Raw genomic sequence first — 24,904 nt, 5'->3', positions numbered from 1 at the left:
TCTTACCCGAGTTTACCCTACCGTAATAATTTTATTTTTTTATAAATATAAATTGATTATTATCTTTCTGATACTTTTCTACTGAAAATTTTTCAAAAATTATCACAAATATTTGCCACGAAAGTATCGATTAATATTCCTTCGGTGTTTTTCGAAAGAAGAGAGATAATGCACAGATATATATGTGACAGACCAACGAATATATTTCTAACATTTCGAATTTCAGAATGACCGCCGATGTCCAATGCCCGAGGGGAAACAAATAAAATTTTTAATTTCATTATCATATTTCGAGGATTTTTCATATTTTACGTATATAGGACCCCTTCTCGAGACTTTTGGAAGGGACACGGACAGCCAATATTTTTGTCGGTGATCGCTCTTAAAGATACCTATCAACCCTTATCTGCTCGTGCATCGCTCGTAGAAATCTTATCTCAGAGCCACTTCAGCCGCTCACCGCTCCGTCATCTCACGATGTCGGATTCTGCTTTGATCCCTCGCTTCGGAGTTTACCACAGGACAATCAGGGGACTGACACAATCACTTGGGACTTAACTTCGAGAGAAATTAGCCATGTAGATTATATATGCACACCATGTATATCAAACTAGACATAAATAGTAAAAACATGCTTATCTTCAAGACGTCAATGTATATGCACGTATGTGGAGTATGATAAAATAATCCTGAATTGTACGAGGCAATTTATACATCAATATTATAAAAACTATTATTATAAAACTATTATTCGAAATTTACATAAACATACATAAATGTCTATGTGTATATAAATTGATTTATATATACCTAAACATATGGAAATACCAATTTATACAAACGTAAATATAACTTTCTGAATTAAACGTTACTTGCAAAATTAAAATATATTGTACTAAATTTCCCACCGCGGATTCTTTAAACAACCAGGTCTCGTTTATAAAAAATAAAATTATCATTAATGATATTAGTGACGTTTAATAAATAGCGACCTTTCTATATGTGCAACTTTACACGTGCATGGAATGTGCTCATTCAGTGTATAACGATTTATTAGATTTCTCATCAACTTGCGTGTGCGTCGGCAGGGGCAACCAGAGGAAAGATCCCACCGGTGCGGCTCACCGGCAGAGTTTGTCATTTCACTAATGACTCTGAGACAAGATCTTGGATCCAGATCGCCGCTTCCTTTCTCTTTCCTCGCCTTCGGTAACGGCATAATCTATTTCTACTGTCTAATCTCGCTGCGGAATCTACAAACTTTTGCATGTCTGATCACATTCGTGGTGGCTGCTTTCGGTGCCTTACAAGTGGCGTTTCACGAAGAAACATGCACTTTTAGTGAATCGTAACGGAATTTTAGTGGACCGTAAAGTTCCGCCGACATTCTCAATTATGCCGAATTTTGTGCAGGGTTCTCCTCGTGCGGCTATCTATCCGTATTTTGTCCTCGCTTCATCTGATAACTCGCGAAGCAAAATTCGGTCATGAAAAAATTCAAGATAAACTTAAAATAATAAATCAATTAAATGCCCTAATCAAAGCTCGAAGTTTTTTCGATAAATAATACAGAGAGAACAAATTAAATATCTATTAAAGAGATATTATTATCAATATTTGTCATTTACACTCAGAATCTAATATTATGGTGGCCGGATTGCAGTGCTTGCGGCGCGGCGCTTAAAATTAGCGATACAGCCGCCACACATGTATACATGTATCAAGAATATAAAATTTATTTCTGAAGTTGACAAATAGTAATCTGTATTAGTCAAGCTTCAAAAAAATTGTTCCGATATCTGCGTGTTGTTTTGGTATATATCGATTCCGCGGCACTTATATTGTACATATTCGTACGCAGGTGAGAAAAACGAAGGAAACGAAAAAACCAGTCAGAAAGCTAGGCGGGCAATATCCGCCTTCTCAAACCCTTTCGTACCATTGGCCGTGACCACGCAATAAATCGAGCCATTCAGCTTAATGATTAATTAAATATAATGACTGCACCCCTCATCCCCTTCCGTCCCCGCCCCCGGTTATGACTGATGAACCGGCTAAGACAATATCTGTCTTGTGAGCCTTAAACCGAATGCAGACATAGATGCATGACCACGCTCGGAACATTGTGATCACATGAGAAACCATATGTATGTATGTGTCACACCGGATTATGCGTCGTTAGTTTTGTTGAGGTGTAATAAAGCGATCAGTTTGTGCGAACTGAAAATCGAAAGAAATATTGTGGAACTTGGATAGCCGCGAGTAGTAGATCACGCCATAATGTTATTTTATTTTCAATAAAGTTATTTACATAATAAAATTATTTAATAAAATTAAAAATTATTTTAATAAAATTATTATAATTTTATTCTTATTTAAAAATACATTTGCATAAATAATGCAAATAAATAACGTACAGGGTACAAATATACACATAGTATACAAATTTAATTGCGTGTAATAAATTCTAATTGTGCAAGCTAATATACAAAATAGCAAGACAATGGGACCGCTGTAAGCGCTTTTAAAATTCTTGTAAGACCGTATATGTATTGCACAAGAAAAGATGCACCTTCGGAGCACCCGGTGAGTTTATAAACTCGCTCACGCGTTATATACGCATAGATTTGTCTTCGCTCGATGTCTCGCGCTGTTAGTAAGCAACAGAAGGTGGATGGAAAGCATCATTCAGTCCATGCCTCCTAAGTACACGAAAGAGCCGCGAGTCCACCTTTATGGTAGTTATTAATATCAAATAGTCAGCCACCGTGCCCATTACGGGCATAATGGAACACCATTTTTTGCCGCGACAATGAGGCACCCCGTTAAAATGCTCGATGTATTTGCATTATTTATGCGGATGATTAAGCTACGTTAATATATTCAACGGCACGACGTAGAACAGAATGATGTTAGACAAAGATCACGTATAAATAGCACGCATGTATATACCGAAATGTGGGAGACTCGTGAAAGATTAGATCCGCATATATACACGCCAATATAAAGCAAAATTGAACTCTAGTCTGAAGTTGAAACTGCTCATCATTTTTCCTTTTCTGTGAGAGAGCATAAATCATCTCAGTTGTGTTGCCGAAGTTGCCATAGCGCTTTGAAGGATATGCATATATATGTTCTACTTCCTTATTTGATTAATTATTACTCCACGCGAGGTAAAATATCGTTAATCATCCGTTCGACGCTTTTCTTATATTTACCAAAGTGTAAAGGAGGTATTTAAATAAAAATGAAAACTCAGCTTTTACTTCGTCTTGGATTGATTTTCATATTGATAAGATTAAATATGTCCCATCAGTTTTATATAAATAGGATAAGTTAAAGAAAAGATTAGAGAATTTAAATGTTTTAATATCAATGAAAGCAATGTGTTTAATTAGATACAAGTGAATACTGCTCCCAAATTAGTTTAAAAAAATATAAAACCAACGGGGAAATATTTTATATGTATATTTTTCTTTCAGTAAATCAATTGTTATGTATACTTCTGAATAACATTTAAATTATTCCCATTAAGAACGCGAATAGCGTGCAAACTCATGATACAAACATGTAGTTCCACGAATACAGATATATGTAGCTTGTTAGATGATGCAATCAGTTTTCAAGTTTACTTTCAGATATCTTCATATCTATCGGATTACAACTATTTACTAGTAAGCAGATAAGACTCGATCAATCATCATATTTTCAAGTAATCTATCAACATAGAGATAAGATATACAATTAAATTAGAATAAACTGCCATTTACGGTCCGAGCTTGGATCTTAGTAGCCTAATACTATTTCTGTGTGTGTATATGTATACATATACACATATTTTTCAACTTGGTAAACTGTGCGCCGATTCTTTGTTGGACTTAAAACATAGCTCACTAACAATAAGTTAAAAAATATGTGTGTATATATATATATATATATATATACACAGAAATAGTACTAGGCTACTAAGATCCAAGCTAGGATCGTAAACGGCAATTTATTTTAATTTGATTGTATATCTCAATGATCTCATTTTACTTAATAATTATAGATAAGATATTTCATACGTATAGTCCGAGTACACGTAGTCAATTCTCCATTTCTTCAGGAATAACAAAACGTTGTAATCTATTGTATGCCACTATTTGTTATTGTCTCTGAAATTCGTACCTGTTCTGGGAAAACTTTTGAAATTTATATTCTATACCTAACGAAAGAATTTGTATTCTACACACATTTGTATTCTACAACCGAACAATGTTGAATATTTTGCGAGAATTGATTAATGCGTTTGCAAAATTAAAATACTGAATCGGCATGTTTCATATAATTTTTCCGTTAAAGTCTGCCGAAGTTTACCTGGTGAACAAAAAAGAATTGGAAATAAAGTAGTTTTCTGACAGAATGCCTGACAGAATGAAAAATCATTCAATACTAAAGAAGAAACTTGCCAAAAAGCATTCATTCTCTACCGTTACTGCGCATTTTTTCAATGTACATACAAAAATGTTAAAACATTAAAAAATCATTAACTTATCGCGCTACATATTCAATTATTTTATACGCCTTTTCTCTCATATTTTTTTTAATTTATAAAAAATTAGTAATGTATCTCTATTTCTGAAAAATAAGTTAATAAATTCTGATTGCTGGTTTTTACATTAAAAGATTTTTCTATCCCACAAAAGTAAAAATTAAGAAAATTTTCTTTTTATAAATAAAGATCTTTAAAGCTGAAAATTATCATGTTCACTATGTTGGACATTGGACATCAATATTGTAGAACTTTTTCATCAGTAATAATATAGGTATATTTAAAATATAATAAATATAATAAATATAAAAAAATGTTTTTTAAGATTACTCATTCTTTTTTTTCGGAAATTATTCACTAATTCTGTTTCATGCAAACACCTAAAACAAAAAGATTATACTTTGATTTTAGGATTTTATTTTGTCTTTACTTAATATTGCTGGCTAATTACCAGCGAAAAGGACTAGACAGTGACAATTTAATACATAATTTTCCTAATTCGTGATTAGATACTAAATTGAATCTAATTAGATACTAATTAAATTTCTGTCAGGTATCTTGTGTCTTTCTCACTCGTTCTCTTACGCGTTTATATCGAACATTTGCATTCGGTTAGATTTGAAATCCGCCATATCCGAGAAACATAAAAATGTTCGAAGGTACGATAATTACTGCAAGAGCAAGTTTTCATCATAATTACCGGTTAGGCGAAAAGGAGAATAAAAAAAGGAAGGTGATGATGGATGACATCGCTGATAACAGTTCGACGATTAATAATTACGTGCGCGCACGCGAGAGTAAAATCACATTTATTTAAAACCACCAATATGGTGAATAAAGAGAGAACGAATGAGTGCTGTTTCTATTTATGTGAACCTTCTTTAACAGCAAAATGTAAAACAAATGTAAAAAAAATAGAGAATGGATTTGCCTGGAGCTGCAGCTTTATGAATGCAGAAATATAAATGAATTTGTTTCTGTTTTTTCTCATTACCCCTACATATGTGCATTGTGCATATATACATATGTTTCAAAATTACTTTGGTTTCTTAAAATAATTAGTTTGTTAAAATTATGTTTTTTTTTTAATTACTCCAGACGGACACGGATCGTTTTCCCCCCTGTACCCTTCATATACATACATGCATATATGTTTGTGAAATGAATATTAGTCAAATAACGTATTTGGAAAAACTGCACGTACATATACACTGTAAATCCAAGTGTGTTAGGTATTTAGCTAAAACTCTTCTTACACATTTCTTATTGCCATTTCAAATTACACAGTCATTTAACACGATTGAATGTACTAACTTTTAATTTAATGCGGTTAAACGTGTTAAATGACGTAACTTAAAACGCCCAAAAATGTAAGAAAAACTTCAGTCAAATGTGTCATTTTTAGATGTTTATGCATGTAAAATTAACACACTTGGATTTGCAGTGTAGCAGCATAACGAAGAAGTATAAATTATAAATAGAAAATTATTTTAAATTCTAATGAATTTCGTTTAAAATAAACTTAATACCTATATCCAAAATGTTTATTCAATATAGCTTTTACCGCGTGAATCATTATTATTGCAAGTATGGCCGTCGTCTTATCTTAATGAGATTTCGTTCGCTCGTATAAGTGGCGTCTGTTCTCAGGCCTCGATTGTTCTTGATTATCACATATCTATCATCAACTATCGCACGATAAAAAGTGAAACCTAACGTTTTAAGATTTAAATAGAAGAAAAAGGGTTCGAAAACAGGCGCATAAAATCTCTGCATAGTTATACGTTCCAAATGACATTTACGTATCAAAAGACTGGAGGGTACTTCTTCGCGCGCGTATACGACGTGCATAAAATCGCGAAACGTCGCTGCGCGCCGTTTTCGAATAACAGGGCGTGAACCGCATGCGGAGTCTCGACATGCGCCTTGGTAGATGCGACGCCTATCTGCCCGTGGTAAATTAACGGGCACCTCCCCGTTCGGCAGCCTCCAATGACTGGTGATGCCGTCAGCGCCAATGGTACGCTGGTAACCACCAGGATACGTTCACCAGTGGTAGGGACCACGGTTTACATTCGCGCCGTCAGAACGATTCGGAAGGGGTAGAAGGCGGTCTTAACCACAGTGGGGCGGCGAAACACCAGGTTGGACAGTGTACCCGGGATCAAGCTGCGGCGAAACGAGGAGGGAACGAGAAACGCGCGCGACTCGTAGAGAAAGAAGGGGAATCCTACCGGACTCCGAAATCGGACGCACGTCGCCTCGGTGGGAGTCCTTTACTTTCAGTCCCGCTGTGAACGCAGCGAGGAGCGCAACGTGTGTTTTACCCTTATCGCACCCGGGACGCCGTGAACTGTCATCGCCGCGTTGTTGTTATCGTCGCCACGTTCACTGATAAAGATATTGTGTTTACTTCACGAAAACCGAGGATTGTAACACGGTCGCGCGCAAGTGATGGAAAACAAATAATCGATCGAATGCTAGGCATTCCAAGAATCATCTAAAAGTGTTGCAATTTGCACGTGACGAATATATCTTCAAGCGGGGTTTATGATGTTGTACGTGAAACGTGGGATTTCTCGCTAGTTGGGACAGAATGGGACTTGTGTTGACATGGAAGTATGAATATTACGAGATATGGATTTCACGAAAGCTTAGAACAGGCAGCTTAGTAAGACCAGTGATTCTAGAATGAAGTGTACTGTGGCCTGTATGCTTTCTGTGTCAAGTACTCAATTCTGCGCTATTCAATTATAGGTTTCAAAGATATCCCGATCTATAATAATACTTGAGATAGGGAATCAAGTCCAACGACGTCAAAAATGTATCAAACATCCCCCTTGTCTGATAAGCGCCTCGCTGCGACCTGAATCACGTCGTCGTGGACAAAGTTTTTTGGCGCTGTTTCTGAAGAACCAACGTTACGCCAATCGCGATAATGAGTTTTCTAGAGGGTATGCCATCCCACCCGCATCATATCGTCAATCTGGGCATCAAGCTGTCACCCGGAAGTGCCGGGGCAACCGGTGGATTAACAGATCCCGGTGCGAACATTCAGTCACCTCCAGGGGCCGAGGCACCGTCCCAGCAACACCACCATTTCCATCCTCAAGGTTACCCACCGCATCATCCTCACACAGCTCCCCACATGGCTCCTCACATGGGCCATCACATGGGTCACCATCCTGGTTATACCCGCGAATTTATCATTCGACGGGAACACGAGATAGCAACGGCAAGTCCTACCACCCCCGAAAGCGGTGGACTGGGCCTGTTTACGCCGCTGCATCACGACGGTACGGCCGCGACGATGCAGCAGTTTCCACATCATCCGAGTCAGCACCCACTGGCCGCCACACACTATCCTGGGCACTATCCTCAGGACACCAGGCCGCTACCTTCTCATCATCAATACATCGGCTCGCCGCACATGACGCCGACCGCAATCCACCACCAGCAACACCCAGCCATGAATCATCCGAATCATCACAGCGCCTTTCTCAGATTCATGAGGCCTAACGGCGTCGGCGGCGGCCACGCAGGCACCATCGTCAGCGGCAGCCGACGCGAGATCACCTGCATGTGGATAGACCAAGACCCGGGGTTACCGGAAAGTGGAAGAAAACTCTGCGGCAAGATTTTCACTACCCTTCCAGACATCGTGTCGCACCTGACAGTGGACCACGTGGGCGGACCTGAGTGCACAACGCACGCGTGCTTCTGGCAGGGTTGCGCGCGTAACGGTAAGGCCTTCAAGGCCAAGTACAAACTCGTGAATCACATACGAGTGCACACCGGGGAGAAACCGTTCTCGTGTCCATTTCAAAATTGCGGCAAAGTCTTCGCCAGGTCGGAGAATCTCAAAATACACAAGAGAACGCACACTGGTGGGTACTGTCATTATTTGTTACTTTTTTCACCTCTCGCTTAAACTACTGTCTCTTTTCTCAGCAAACTTTATTGATATCGTTAACTCGGCTTTATCACGGCGCATCATGACGACTTTCATACACGGAGAAAATTTTATAGTAAATATTACTATGGTGTCGCACTAGCTGCGGACCACTAGCATTGAATGCTATAATCGTAGCATTAAATGCTATGGACATAGTAATTTTACTATAAGACTATAGCATTTAAACTTGTGCGTCTTGATGGTCCGCAGTTGGTGCGACAGCATAGTAATATTTACTATAAAATTTTCTCCGTGTACAGTAAAAACTGATTGACGTCAGTAACGTTGATGTCGAACGACAAAATCTAATTAGCCTCACAGATTTTATCTACGCGAGACGCGTAGACAAAAAACGCGGCATAAAATAGTTTTTGTTTTCGTTCTCTCGGGATTCCGACCCTGAGAATTTTTCGGATCCCTTCAACGTGACGCGTTCACGATCTAGATGCCCGGGTTACTCTCACAGATTTGAATCGGAATCTCGAATGACCTTTCCACGAACCGATTCATCTCGGTGTCTGGAAAGTATTAGCAACGTTTTCGAGATCTGCCGCAAACCTTCAAATCGCATAAATTATCCACATAAGCTAGCTACTTCTTCGTGGCGTGAGTCACTCTCGAATCTCGCCGGAACTCGACTGAGCGTGAGAATGATTAATACGGGAACCGACCGTTTACTACGTCGCGAAGATTACGCGGACAAAGAGGGGAGATTTTCTGTGCCATTAGCTTAGTTTCGATTTCAACCAAGCGAGATCGCCAAGCTTACCGTTAGAATCGCATAAATAATCGGGCAGTTACTATATCGCTGTGTCTCTCTACTCTTTATCCCGTGGTTTTCTTATTTCTTTTCCATTCGCTTGTCTCATCCACGAGACGCCCCCGGCGCCTTGAGCCGTTTCAATATAATCAACCGGCTGTTTACGATGACAAGAATTTTTCGGGGCGCAATTAAGAAATTACCGGGCCATATATCGTGTCGTTTTATGCCTACGGCGCGCTGGACATTGTATTTACATATTTATTCGTCAGACGAGCGTCCCATTGGCCGAAGCGACGGCTAAATGCTAGGCGTTAGCCGTGTCGTTGCTGAGCTGCTGCTCTCTCTTTCTCTCTTTCTCTATTAGCGGATTCCTTTCTAAAGTTATTAATTCCATCGTGTAGTTTGTTTTCCACGTGTTTGCCTATGTCTTTCTTTTATTATAATTATTTTACAGTAACCCGAGTAGAAAATATACCAGACATAGCCGGTTGCTGACCACTCACTGGCCATATTCTTATTTATTTTTTACTCGGGAAGTTGTATTGTCATACGGCAGGATATTAAAGTGAGTAAAATAAATAAAGTGAATAAAACTACAATAGTTTATGTTATATTATTACCCACTTAAAGAACAAATCGGAAAGATATAAAATTATGTCGTCTTCGTTAAGCAACAGCTAATGAAATATTTCATTAAAACTAATAATTCAATAGTAATCTTTCTTTGTTATTACTTATTTATCGAAAATGTAGATAAATAAATTAAATTGCAATATAAACTCCTCAAGGTGATTAAAATTCAATTCGCTGTTAAAAATTTACAATTATTAATTTGAAAGTGCCACTGCATGAAAAAATCTAAAATGACCTATGATAAAATATGAAATCATATCTGTTCAAAAATTAAGTATAAACAAGTCTAGTGATTACAAGCTCATAAACCAAAGTAATAATTGTAATATAACATGTCATTCTGTTTAAAAAGTAATATAACATGTCATTCTGTTTAATATTCTAATTGCATGTTACTTACCTATCTTTTATGCAAATAAAATAAGATATATAAATTCATAAATTAAATTCTCACAAATATCTGAACAAACAGTCTGTATCAAACTGCATAATTAAAAATATATTTTACCAATAATGCAGTAATAATATAACAGTACTTTGTTGGTTCTTCTTGATATAATAATTTAAAAATTACACATAAATCTTTAATATAATCTATCTTAACTTAATCTACGACCTTAATTAAAATTAAAGGAAAAAGACCACTGTAAATAAAATAAGTAAATAAAATATAATTATAAAATATATATTACCAGTAATATCAACTCTTGACTAACTTAGAGAAATCTATCATCCCCATCGCGTAATCTAGAAACACATGCGGTAACATGTCGGATATGTATATTATTTTGCGAGCACCCACCCGCTCTTAATGACTTTTAATAATGAAATCGCACAGGGGGTATGCGTCCGGAGACACATCAACAGTCGCAGGTGCCCGTATTTTCGTTCACACGATGCGAATTCGTGCGCTCATCGTCATATCCACCCCGTGCGCTGGGGGCAGTATATCACGTGTGATTAAATTTCGTTTTCATTTATAACAAACGCCACCCTTCCGACGCCATTGTGGAGTGTGAGCTCTCTCTCCCATGGCCTCCCCTCTCAACGGTACAGTTGACACTTTGGGACGCCCAGATCGACATTGTGCCACCCTCTGTCGCAGATTGGGATATATATTGTTATAACAACTATTGTCTTCTATCGAGCGCTTCAAGGGTTTAAGCCAGCGTAAACATTCAAGTCTTTTTGTATTGTTTAAAAGTTCTTATCTTGGAAACAGTCTTAAAACTTTAGACCTAAAATTTCAATATTTACGGAGTGACAAAGGAAGAACAAAATTAATCTGCGAATAAATTTATATGTATGTATGTACGTGTACGTGCTTTATTATCTTATATATTTTATTATTTATACATTTTAAGTTTATATATTTTTTATTGTGTTTGAAAAAGATTACAAACCAATGGTTTTCGTTTTCAGTGCGTAGAAACATTCTATGCTTTTTAATCTGATTAATCTTCTGATCGCACGTTTTGATATAATAATGAGAAGAAATAAGTTGTTCGTTAATGTAAAATAAATTCTAAAAAAGATTATCGATGAATCAACAAACCAACAAAAAAGGCCTTTATATGAAATTCAGAAATAATTAAACTGATATAAGTGTATCAATTCAAAGAAAATTGACTAGCAAACCATCCTACATATAACGAAGGTTTTCTCAAAATAATAATGAAATAAATTCACAATTATTTAAATGTCAAAATTATTTCGAAAAATAACATAAAATAAAATTATATTGCTGTCAATTGCATATGTATCACTGTATGTATTTTTATAGGTAGAAATAATTGCCTCTTATAATAATACAAGTTTTTTAAATAAAAATTGACGATACTTGTCACAAGCATCACATGGAAGAGAACAAACAATATACACTGCAAAACTTAGAATACTGGAAACATCAGCATTTCGTTTTTCAACGAAAAAGAGTCAGACTGATCAAGGAGAGGAATGCATCAAATAACGAAACAACAGCTATATAAACTAGATATCAATCACTAACAAGAAGACAAAACTATGAAATTTTGCATTATATTGTTTTCAATACAAACTACAACCATGTTTCTCAAAATTATACTTTTCAGATTGATAATTGATAAATAAAATACTACTTTGCAATCAAATTTGATATACATATTTTTAATACCTTGTCTATCTAATCACGTAATAATTTAATTTAATTTTAAAAATATGCCATTTTGCTATTTCAATAAACTACATATTTTCTCTATATAAAGAAATAACGATAAATATAAAGTAAAAAGAATATTCAAAAATATACAATTTGTTAAAACGCAACATTGGCACCCTGACGTAAATGTGTTTAAACTTTGTTCGAAGCGATTAAAGGCGCCGAGATGAATGAAAACTCATTTCTATTCGCACACACGGCAACAACAATCCTCGCGACTCCCTCGTCGAAATAAATTAGCTTTTTCGAGAAACAATCCTCGATCCATGCACGGCATCACACATTGTTTTCACACATTGCTCGTGAACGCGCGCGTATACACACATCATATACGCCTCTTTATTACGCCTCCTTTTTTCCCCTGCTCTTCTCGCTTCTTCTAGTCGTCGAAATACGTAAATACGATTTGGCAGCACTATTCTGTCACTCAAGTGGTACCGTAAATATTTCTCTCTTGTGTATATTCCACATATGTTCCGCTATTGTTTTGTTCAAACGAATTGAAATAAATTTAAATCGACAAACGAACACATAACTCGGAATTATCTGAGAAGTTATTGCTTGAAATTAAGATATGTAAATTATGATGTTTATACGCAATTATGTACATACAATATATGCATTATATAAACGACTTCTGAGATTTTTCATGCTATCTCTCTATTTCTTTTTTCATTTATTTAGTTATATTGCTAGCAAATAATTATATACATATTAATTATTATCAATAAAAAATGTTTATTACATATATAATGTAATAGATATTAAATACAAATAATTATATTCTTTTTCATTCATATTTGTTTCGACTATTGCATTAGTGGCATTATAACCGGCATTATAATTCATTATAAGTGGCATTATAATTCATAACCGATCATATTTTTCTCGTAATTTTGTCTTTAATTATTTTCTCCAATGAGAGAACATATTTTAAACTCTAATACTCAACTTTAACTTATTCCCTAAACATTTTATTGTTGTATAACATACGAAGATAATCGGTTTTTCACGTAGAGAATTATATTAATATATTATGATTATATTATCATAATCTTGTAATATCGTGCTTCAGCATCATAAGGATCTCAAGCGCAAATAGCCTAGTACGGGACATGGTGACGTTGCGTTTAACGATGATCGATGGAACGCAGCATCCATTAGCATAGAAATGATTTCGAGTCGCGGCATCGGAGAACGCCAGTCTACCATAAACTGTACGACAATGTGGCGAATTGAGGTATAGACTGAAAATATTGCCGTTTATTACGGATACTCGCGAAAAGACACAGAAAAAAGTAAGCAACCGTGGTAACCGGTCGCAATCTGTTCGCCACGCGATTGGGAAATAAAGCGCGCGCTGTCGAAACGTTCTCTCCCCGATCTGTCCTATTAATCCGCAGATGCGACCTGATGGAACGGCGTTGGTCATTAGGCTAAATCGATATGCATTTTAAAGCAGCTTATAGTCCTCTTCGCCCCTTTCCCGCAGCGAAGAGGGCGGCAAACGGGCGGGGGGAGGGAGGGTGGAAAAAAAAGTGCGAAGAATAGTCTGTTATGCGTGAAACCGATCTCGCGTGTGCGTGGAACGGGCAGCAACGATTGGTCAGATCGACAATGGATCCCACGGCTTGTACGCCATTGGTCAGGATTTTCGGAGGGTTAGACAGCGGAGAATAGGGGGATGATACGGGATGAGTCGTCGAGGGGACGTGAGGAATAAGCGTTAAGTAGGGGGCGAACCACCGTGTCGAGAAAGGGCCATACGCGCAGGCGAGTAAATGGCTACTTATTCAAGCTGCGACGCGACTCGCCTGTGAAAGAAAGTACGCGAACCGGTTCTGCTAATCCCTTAATTGTCGCCGGTGATGATAAACAGAGCGACGACAAGCTCGCCGATTTTTCTGGAGTAAACTTTTCTAACATTTTGGCTTTTCTTAACACATTACAAGTGTGACGAGCCACGAGCGCTCTGTTAAAATATTTTTTTCAACAAAATTGATGTCTAATTAATTATTATATCGATTCACGTAAGCATGGATGTACGATAAATTTGAGCGATGTCAAAATCATTAATTATTTGTTATCGAATGTTTATGAAAAAGTTAGGATTACCTCTATTTTATTCTGTGCGTACGCACACGTGTATCTCGATACGACGTACGATATCGCCGAGAAGCGCTACTATTTTGCCGGAAGTCGCCTCCTGAAATGGCTCCAGCGGAATTACCGATCCGGAGGAGTTACCGATGCTGTGAGTCGCCGCCAGTGTACAGGCAATTACTTTCAGGCGCGGAGAGGCCAAGGTACTCCATATTTTTGCGCCGTCGGGGCACAACGGAGAGGGTGTAAAGCCTGGAAGACGCGACGTTGGGAAAATAGAAGCTGGTGGCTCGCCCGTGTCCGCCTCGCGGGACGTCGGCGAGGGGGTGCGTCTCTCGACGAAGACGGTGAAAGACCGGAAAGGAAGGGAGGACGATAAGACGAAAGAGAGAGGAACCGGATCGGATAGAGAGACCATGAGAAATTATGAGAAGAGAAGTACGGGGCCACACGAGGAGCGTTGCCCGAAGCGTGAGACGATATTTGCTCAAGTGGAAGGCCGCCGGCTGGAAATCGACAGCGATCGGCAGCGCCGATGTATACCGGGTGTATTTGTACGCGTGATAAAACCAACGATGGCTCAGAAGTTCTCAACAGACGATGAATTAGGTCCAGCAAATTCGTGGAACAGCGAAAAATTGTTGAGACAGACACACGTGTTACATAAGAACCACGTCCTGATACAATCAAATACGAATTTCAATAGCTCGAGTAAATAATATCAGAAATTAAAAATTGCCAACCCAATAAATATTGCCTACAAAAAACGGAAAGGTGGTAAAATATATTATTGTAAATTTATAGGCGACAGCGGAAAGGTTAAAGAACTTAATGAAGGAAGAAAACATAAGCTAAGAAAACTTGATGAACCTTAAGGGTTAGCTTAAGGGAATTTAATGACGGGTTAAGCGGTGCCAGTATATCACTGCGTCTGATTCTCTCTCTCTGGATTTACTACAAAACCGTCTGCTATAACTATACTGCAAAACCAAGTTTGGACATCTCCTTGCACATAGATCTCAGTTCTATCCTGTCTTGAGACGACAGCACTGAAAAAAACTGATTATACAATGGATTAAGCGTAAATTTCGTTTTGATCTCAACGAAATGCTTATGAAACACCAACAAAGGCGTGAGTCGACTAATGGCGCAGTGCTGTGTGCGCGAAGTTAATAGACCGTAAACCTTTTTAGGTGAGATTTCGCGAAAGAAACCATTCGGAATTTATGCGTTTTGCGTAACAATACCAAGAGAGATACTTCTAGGAACGATGACAGCGGCATTGCACCGAGGTCAGACAGAGGAACGATGCGGGCGCGAGATTATCATATCGACGACTTATCGGAATCTTTCTGTCGAGAAGATTGATCGGAACGAGCAGCCAGCGCACACCTCGATCGGATCGAGAAATTCGATTTGGAGATAACGCGCATCGTGAAATCAGACCGCAGTCCTCCGGACGATTACGGTTGACAGATATGTACAATTCCGCGATATTTCTCAAGAATGCCCGACGAAGATCGATAGATCGTCGCGTATCTCCGACGCCATTGCCAACAAAACGAAAGCTCGAAATAAAAAAAATCATCAAAAATTCAGTACCCATGTATCGATTAGTTTTGAATTAAAAATCGTACCATCTTATTCTGAACCTTTTCTCCGTGTAAAAATTTCAACATTAATAAACTCTTCGAGAATAAAAATCCGTGATAATTTTTTTTAATTTTTATAGACAACGGTAAGCTTCGTGTTTTCTTAAAAAAAGGATGTAAGCGTGAAAAAAAGGACACATGTTGTCAGATAAAATAATGCTCGATCGCGACAATACCGTGTTTTTTCACGTGTTGCAAAATGAATCACCAAGTATCGTCGGCACGGGAAACAACGCGGAAAAGTCCATGGACAGGCTTGTGGGTCGATAAGGGCGAGACAGTCCTTCGCGCCTGCACCTCGAAAAGCAGCCACCAATAAAAAACCACCCCACGTTCCTGTTTATACCGCGCTCTTTGTTACTTGACCGCCCACACCTTCATCGATCGCCCGACACGACGCGCTCGCTCATCTTTTGACAGCGTGAAATATAAGGCGAGAGGCGCGAAGACGAAACTCGAAATATTCTCGTTATTTTTATATCGAAGAACGAATCGCCATCGCTAGATAGATAATTGAGCAGATCACGATAAATCGACGTTATCCGCCACGCGCGCATAATACGAAGGATTAATCGGTGAAAATTGAAACCACCTCCCATTTCTCATGTCAAGATAGTTGTATTCTTAGAACACAGCGGTTTACGCGGTTCAAATAAGAATGGATTGCGCGATAATTTAGGATATTTGCACGCGCGAGATAGTTGAAGTATCACGGATGCAATAATTTTGTATATTTCTTAACTTTAATTAATGTAATTTGTATATGAGATATGTAGAGTTCTGTTTAAAAATCTTATTCGCCCGCAAATTATGGTGTTCTGTAGAATATATTCGAACCTTATTTATTATGATGTGCTGACAAATTCACTGTATTCTCACATTCGCGATGAGTATTCCATAACATTGTTTTCAAATAAATCTAACGAAATCCAAGAAATGATTAAGCAAAGCCCAGATCAAGGTCACGAAAATAAACGTACATTATTTGTAAATATTGTAGACTAATGTAGATTGTACAACTTATCTTATATCATATCAACCGAGAAATTTGCAATATGAGCTCAATTTCTCGCAAAAATATAAATTGTATGTTTGCAGTACATCAGCCTTTTAATTATCTCTCAGTACTGAAGTGACCTCTGACATGAATCTCACTAATAAACTCTATAAAATATCTCTATATACTTTGTATCTTAAATATCGTATTACATAATGAACCCTGTGAATCTAGACATCTCTGTAGCCATATCCCAAGTTTTATCGCATAGATAACTCGACGTATTGAATCAGTAGGCCTGATTTATGTTTTCTCCCTCACCTCTTCAAGTTAGGAGGGTCCGATGCCGAAACACTTATCTCTCTCGCGAAACTGATTTAGACAGAAAGATTTGTTGCAAAAGTGGCGGGTGCCCGGTCGTCAGGCCGACTTTTAGTCATAGCCCCTGGCATTCTCTCACCTACGAAAGCTCTAACGATCTCGGCTATATGGTCCAGCGAGGGTGCCGAAAGCGCGCCCTTAACCCGTCAATTTAGTTCGCAACGGTCTATAAAAATTGTATAACTCATTTCCCACGCGCGCAGAGAAACTAAAAACAGTAAAAATAGTAATAAAATAACGATTAACATGCCAACGGTTTATAATACTGCCGATAAAGTTTGAACCGCGTACATCTATTATCAAAGTAATAAAGTCTGCAAGTTGGAAATTTTTTGCATGTAGATTCTTAAAATAATTGTAATAAATATACTCTTCATCTCTCTATTTCTTTGTTATTATCATTACTAAAAACGTAATTGTGTATTTCCGAACAAATAAAATGTAATAAACTTGTGCGCATTAAATTATATCTCGTCTTAAAACTCTCGTGTTTTACTAAACAATTTTTCATAGATTATAGTTCTATATATTATCATTTCATTCAGAAAAAATTATTTAAAATATCAGTTTCATTTGTTTTTCTATTAAATAACTTATATCTTTCTAACAATAAGAGTGTACAGATAATAATCAATCATTTAAAACAAACATTGATGCAATCATTCTAATAAGATAATAATTAGAGTATTGAATGTTGAGAAGTGACGTGTTTGTACAGACAAAGTCTGCCTCTGATTTGCCGGAAACGAGCGTTGATACGATTAAATAGTGTCGACAGTCAATAAAGACCGGAACAACTAAAACTCGGCTTGAAAGATGAAAACCGAACGCCACCATTAAACATGAAACTCGCAATGAAACCCGTTTGTTAACGGAAATTGATATTGTCAATGCTCGGGTATCCGGGATGTAGATATATGCAGCTAGTAAATGATATAGGTAGCACTAGTAGGAAATCGAACGGCACGCGAGTGGCTTCCCCGAACAGGGCAACCCGAAAACAGGGCCAGTTAATTACCTCTCTAAACGCACGCGTGCCTACTCTTTGGCGATAGACGCTGGTAATGGCTGGTCTCTTGATCGCTCAGCTGAAAAAATAACGAGGCGCCGCGCTTCCTATTCCTTCCCGTAACTACGAACGCTCGCTGATGCATGCACAAAATTGCTTCCATCATTAACGTCTCGTGTGTATTTGGATTGGACAATTTCATGTCGTTTATTTTGCAACATACGATAACAAAATTTATAAATTAATTTTATTTCTTTTTGCACTCTACATCCGAGATGCCTTATATTGTTCTGAGATTTAGTTCTTAATTTTTGTGATTTTTTATAAAGAGGAAGAATTCCTCATCATCACGTTGGTCGCCGTCGAGTAGATGTTTCGGATTAACTGTCACTGATACCAATTTATTTACATTTGAACTGGCAATTAGTATGCGTGTACAATGCTTCTCTGAGGAATTCACAACGTGACAAACAGGTTTCTCATTAACGTAGCAGTTTGACGGAAACGCTTTTGGGACCGTAATTGCCAACTAACGTTAATGTCGCGGCTACCAAACCCAGAATGCACCTTCATCGTTCGCGTTGAAATGTTCGCGACACACATTCGCAGCAATTAAAAGTGTCTACCTTCACCGCAGACGCCTCCCGGCAATATTAACGCTCGTCAACGCATCAATTATTTTCTCGGAATAGTAATCCTTCAAAAATCGTTGTAAATCATTTACGCGATTACCCAGCAAATAATAAGTAATCAAATAATATTCTCACAATTAACTAACGCACATTTCGCAACAGAAGATGATTGATTGGCGACAATCTTCTTGAATTTCTGATTACAACGTTCGCAAGGAAACGTACAAATTTCGTTATGCCTACAAATTTTGTATGTAGCTAAATAACATAGAAACGATGCTGCGTGGAATGTCGCGATTTAAAACGTCTAACCAAGTATTCAGCGATACACGACCATTTTATACATATGCAAACCAGCGACCGTACGTTACGAATAATTATAGAAACGGAAATCACCCTCGCATTGCCTCCGATGAATTCGATTGGCGCGAACGTAGCGTAATGTACCTGTCCTGCCTGGATAAATTACGATCGTGCATTCTGAAATTCCTCGAGATGCTCCCTCACCGGGAGCGCGCAGTTTCGCGCCAGCTGACGTAAATGCGTAGGTGCAAAAGCGGGATGAGATATCCCGCGTGCGCGGGGCGCTAAAAGAAATCAAACATTTCTGGTTATCTTCCACCGGGGGGGATGAGCTGTTCGGCAAGAAAATAACTCCGCTCCGCTCTTCTGTTCGGAATAAACGCTCCTTTTCGTTCCGTTCTTACTGGCCACCCCCGTCCGCCTCGTCCCTCCTTTCCGTTCTTCGACTGGATATAGATTGGAAGGTACGGCTCGCGGACCGGGCGAACCGACACTGTTATAAAATAGTACAGGGGCATTAAGCGCGCCGCTAAGCGACTGTATATTATTCTGTTTGTAGCCAGACGTCCGCGGGCTAATGTTGCCATTCTTGAAAAAGTCCGCTGCGCTCCGGCGTTTATTAGCGGCCGTACAGGCGCCTCCGCTCGCACGTGATATTTTTTCGGCCCGCGTGGTAGTTTAATCGGAATCGAATTTATCGTTTAACGCAAAGCGCTGAATGCTGCAGAATGCGGGCATATATTTGCCGAATGATTTAAATACTCCGTTCTCGAGGGCACGTGGTATTCTTTGAGCGATTACACAACCGCGATTACTGATTTATTAAGGTTTCGGAAGATTGAGACATCCAATGCTCGAACTTATTTCAACAAACTTGATTTGATTGGACAAATGTTTTTTTTTATAGTAAATCACGTTTAACTTTAGCTTGTAAATCCAACCATTTGCGCTTATTTCATCAACCTTAAATGTGGAATCTGAAGGCAACAAAAAGTCTACTTGGCTAGGCCGTAATATTTGTAAAAAAAATATTTTAATTAATCAAAAATTTCTAAATCATTTTTCACTCCTATGACTATTTAACATAAAATAAAAAAGATGTTTTTGGTCAACATTTAGTTAATTTTTCTATTTACAACTTAAAAATTAGAGATTAATAACTTGAAAATTTTTTTAAGACACAAAGGTCAGTTTTATTTATCTTCAAATAAATCTCACGTTAACAGAATTTGCTCAAAAATTCATCAAGAAATATTTGCAGTTATATATGTAGAAAAATTGTAAAGAAAGATAATATTTAAATTTAAGTTATAAATAAATTAGCTTCATACTGATCAAGGAATCTTTATAATGTAGGAAGGAAATGAAAAAATATATATTTGGGATATCTCATATTTAATTATCTTCGGAATCTCCCGGATTCAATTCTCGACTTTATGTAGCAATAAGTGCCGGAGGGTCAAACCACATGGAGCGGTCATTAAAGTCTGCTCGCGACCCTACGAGCCTTAACGGCGAAATGCACCAGTGGAAAGCTCTTTATACGGGAACGGGCATCTCACGATGCGCTTCTTGTTGCGCATCAATGCGAGCGGGTAACCGAAGACGGGGTAAATCACTCCCGAGTTTTGCCGCTGGCTGCCGTCATTGGTACGGTAGCCCCCGTCGATATAATACTGGGTGCTCCTCCTCTGCGCCGCGTACGTTAAAGACGCCGTCGTACAATGACGATCATCGAGAAAATATCGAGTGTCCGTAACATTATACTTTCGTGCGGTTTAAATGCCGGCGTCGGTGTCAGGGCGTGCGCGCGCGCGTACGCCCGGCTTGTTGCGTGTCAACGAGCGGCGAGCGTGTAAAACCGACGGTGTCCCGTGTGATCGTGAATGCTCCTTGTTCGTTATACGATCCCAAGATCATCGGGAGTTTGCCGAATACACATGATAAGTTCGTCACGATGAGCATTTCCGCATTTCCGCGATTCCTTTCTTCGTGGGTTTGCGTTACTTATATTAGACTTAAGATGATTTTGGATACGGCAAACTTATTGGTATTGTATATACAGTGTATATAGTTACGACACCGTAAATCCGAAAAATTTGCATTACATAATTTATTGTCTACATTTGTGCATATAAAAAGAAACGAGACTGTTACAATTTTGATTAATCACTTCGGCACCAAATATTGGCGATTTCAAATCGCGGTTACAGTTGTGCATATAGTTTATCTTCGCGCGTCCACAAAATGGGTATTATAAATGTATGTATACGAATAGGCATATATTCACTCGTCACTAATTAGCCGGTCTTCGTTAACTAATTAGCTACTCACGCTTTCTCCATTTTCAGTAGTTCCATCTTTCTTATTCTACTACTACCTTATGATCTTATCTGTATCGTTGCTTTCCCATTTTCTAATTGCAATAACAATCTTCTTTCATGTTTGCTTTACTTCGCTAATTAATTTTTATAGTACATATAAATAAAATTAATATAAAGACAAATTGATACAAATAACTGTCGAAACGCCAAAGAGATGTCTAACAAAAACTTATCCCATGCCAATATTTTTTCTTTGAAAAAAATATTATTCTAAGACTGTAAAATACAACTATGATACAGTATAAACACAATATAATTTCAAGAATATTATCAAGTAAAGATTTTAGCTGCAAAATTTCAAGAAATTATTTTATCCTTTAAACGAGCATTTCTCTTTTAATGTTTAATGACATATTTCAAGATATAAAAAAAAATTAAAATCGAACAGTAAAATAAAGATTTGGAAGGCTATTATTGTTATGACTGACATCAATCTGAATTTATGTTGCAATACTACCTAACTTAGGCCTAACTCTTTCTATTAATTCTACATTGAGTTACTCCATTCTGCTACCGAACACCAAAATTTCGCAAAAGCTGATGACTACGTGACGAGATCTCTTTCTCGAATAATATGTCGACCGAGTCAGAAATCAAGTCGAATCTTCACGAAAGGCTCATTATCATGGCCCGTCACCCTCGTAACGGTCGCGCAGGTCTACGACGTTTTTCCCACAGTTCTCTCCCGTCAGAACGCGCCGGAGGAACATTGGCGGACGTAGGAGAAGACGAAAGAGGAGGAGGAGGCGGAGGGTCGGTCGGTTGTCTCCGTGGTCCGGTAGAAAAGGTCGAAAAAGGGAGGGGGGAGATAAATAAAAAAAAAGAGAGAAACGCGGAGGGAGGAAAAAAAGGAGGAACGAGCAGAGAAGCGGAGAAAACAAAACGGAATTGCGGCCTAGCTGCGGTGGATGATTTAGGGGGCGAGGGTCGCGGGTCGAGACCGGGCTCTGGAATGCTGGGCCCTCTTCTTCTTCTCCTCTTCGGGTATCCTCTTTTCTCTCGCGGTATCCTCGTCTCTGCCTCGCAACGTTCCTCTCCCTCTCTCCCCCGCGTTCACTTCCACTTTGTATCTCTCTGCCATTTCGTCCACGGTGGAATCGTCGTCGTCGTCGTCGTCGAGAAGATGCGGGAGGAGTAGAAGGAGGGGGAGAAGGAAAAGATGATAAGAGACAAGGATAACAGATAGAACATTTACATAGGTCGTTAGTGCAGGCAGATGTAGGAACGCGTTCGCGTATATACCCACGGTGACCGCGTGTCCACCTTGTGCCTCCGGTTCCTGACCGTGAGACTCCGACTTCGCACGGCGAGATCGACTTCCTATTGTTGCTCGAATTTGTCACCGTTTCGTTTCGTTAACGGCCGTCGCGAGCTCGTAACTCACCCGCGTAATAGAGAATCGCCCGAGTTTTCGTCCCGCTGGACGGCTGGACATTATAGAGACAAAATTCTTACGGTATTTAATTCTCTCGAGATTAGATGAGCATTACTATTGTCATTGACGCTTAATCTATTCCCCGAGTTCGCGTTGATTGTGTGCGTATAGTATAGTCGATATCGGACTCGATTCACTGGCAATTTTTCTCTTTCAAAGAAATGGATGTAAGCCAAGATTCAGCCAACACATGTCTGCTAATGCTGGCAATGCGTGTGTGTACGATTTATCGGCGGATATCCTGTCTCTTTCACGTTTGTCGCGCGTTCTAAAATTTTTACTGAAAAGTACGAAAACCTCACCTCTGTTATATTCGCAGTTAATATTGAAAGACGTATTGCTGTATAATGGTACAGTATGTGCGATATAAATTTTATTTAAACATCATCCACCGCTTAATGCTTGAAAATTTCTTTTTAATAGATGAAATGGTCATTGCACACGCGCGCGCTCGCGCACGCACACATTTTCTGTCGCACGCACGTCTCATTTACTGTTATAAATAGGTGTAAATCTTTTTTTTATACGGCCGATGGGTATATGGACACTTCGAATTTCTCTTCTAATCTACCGGCAAGATCGGGCAAACCTCCTGTCCCACGGACTCATGTCGGGGATTGACCTAAAGGGCCACGTCAAAAATCATACGGATACATGTCTCAGGCCGTTTTGACGTCGGGACACACCAGCCCCATTCCTTATTGTAATTTAATTTCGTAACCCGACGCCGTGTACCTCCGACCAAGGAAATTATCAGGGGTCCATGTGGCACGTTATAATTTTCTCATAAGAAACTCTGACGAATTGAGATTCGAACGTCCAGAGATTCGAAAGTGTCATAAGCGAACGTTTCTCTTAAAGAAGAGTTAAGATTTAAAACTTTTTCACACCAAATGCATGCAAATTCACCAAAAGTTTCTCGTCCACAGAAATACAAATCTGTTTTTTTAATTTAAAAAAAATTAATATTGCGCGAAAGCTTGTAGCAACATTACATGAGTAATAAATGTGTAAATTGCAACGATCCTAAACGTCACGTATGAAGCGCAAAGTAATAATACAAATTTACGTCCCACAATCATACTATAAATCGCTATGTGTCGCAGGCGATTTGATTGAACACGCAATTGCTTTATCACCATAAGTTGCTCAGCAATTATACAGAACATAATATGCAACCTGCTACATACGAATAATTTCAACGATAGCATTCCGTTGAATAATAAATGGGCATGTAACAGGCAATATTTTATTCGAAAATCATGACAGTACGCGCATCGCACACTACAGAACTCAAGAGCTGTTTGAATTTCTACAACGTATTTAATTGCCATTTAATAGATGCTTCATGCGCAAGAATTTTATAATTATTGCAACCAAATGGCATCAATAATTTCTTAATAACAGGTTCTAATACATGTATATAGAATTGCTGCGTTGTACAAATTAGGCTTTAATTTTTAAATTATTTAAATTATCAACAAATAAAACAAATAAAATATAAATTATAATGTCAGTTATATTGACTAAATAAAAAGCAATTTACGATTTGATATTTATTTATAGTAATCTTCTCTAACAATAAAAAAAAGGAAATTATCTGTACGCATTCAAATATTAAAAAAATGGATAGTAACTCCAAATATTATAATATATGTATATTATGATTTTCATACGACAGCCAACAATAGAGCGCATGAGCATTGCATGTGGAAAAACATTCTGCATTATCCCATGTGCATTCACTAGAAGATTTAACGCCGCCTATCGATCACTGCTATCGCAAAAAAAGTGTTACCAAAGTTTTTACGCAAATCTAGCAAAATTATCTTTGCGAGACGCAAGTGTGAAAAGTCTCAATAAATAAAATCGCACCGTGAAACGACGTGCATGCACGCTAACAGCGTATCAGCGATAAAAAAGAGG

At 38.2% G+C, this 24,904-nt stretch overlaps 2 protein-coding genes across 2 annotated transcripts in view; one reads left to right on the top strand and one right to left on the bottom strand.

Moving 5' to 3' along the window:
* Window positions 1-24,904, bottom strand: part of LOC139811707 (ester hydrolase C11orf54 homolog) — a 203,145-nt gene that overhangs the window by 118,320 nt on the left and 59,921 nt on the right. The window lies entirely within an intron of this gene.
* Window positions 6,843-24,904, top strand: part of LOC139811459 (uncharacterized) — a 31,210-nt gene continuing 13,148 nt past the window's right edge. The window contains exon 1 of the mRNA XM_071775743.1: window positions 6,843-8,421. Coding sequence (XP_071631844.1) covers window positions 7,473-8,421 — 949 coding nt within the window. The 5' untranslated portion in view covers window positions 6,843-7,472. The remainder of the gene's footprint in view (window positions 8,422-24,904) is intronic.

Source organism: Temnothorax longispinosus, chromosome 4 (assembly GCF_030848805.1).
Source record: "Temnothorax longispinosus isolate EJ_2023e chromosome 4, Tlon_JGU_v1, whole genome shotgun sequence".
Taxonomy (NCBI): domain Eukaryota; kingdom Metazoa; phylum Arthropoda; class Insecta; order Hymenoptera; family Formicidae; genus Temnothorax; species Temnothorax longispinosus.
The sequence above is the reverse complement of the archived record's forward strand: the minus strand, read 5'-3'. Positions and strand labels throughout refer to the sequence as shown.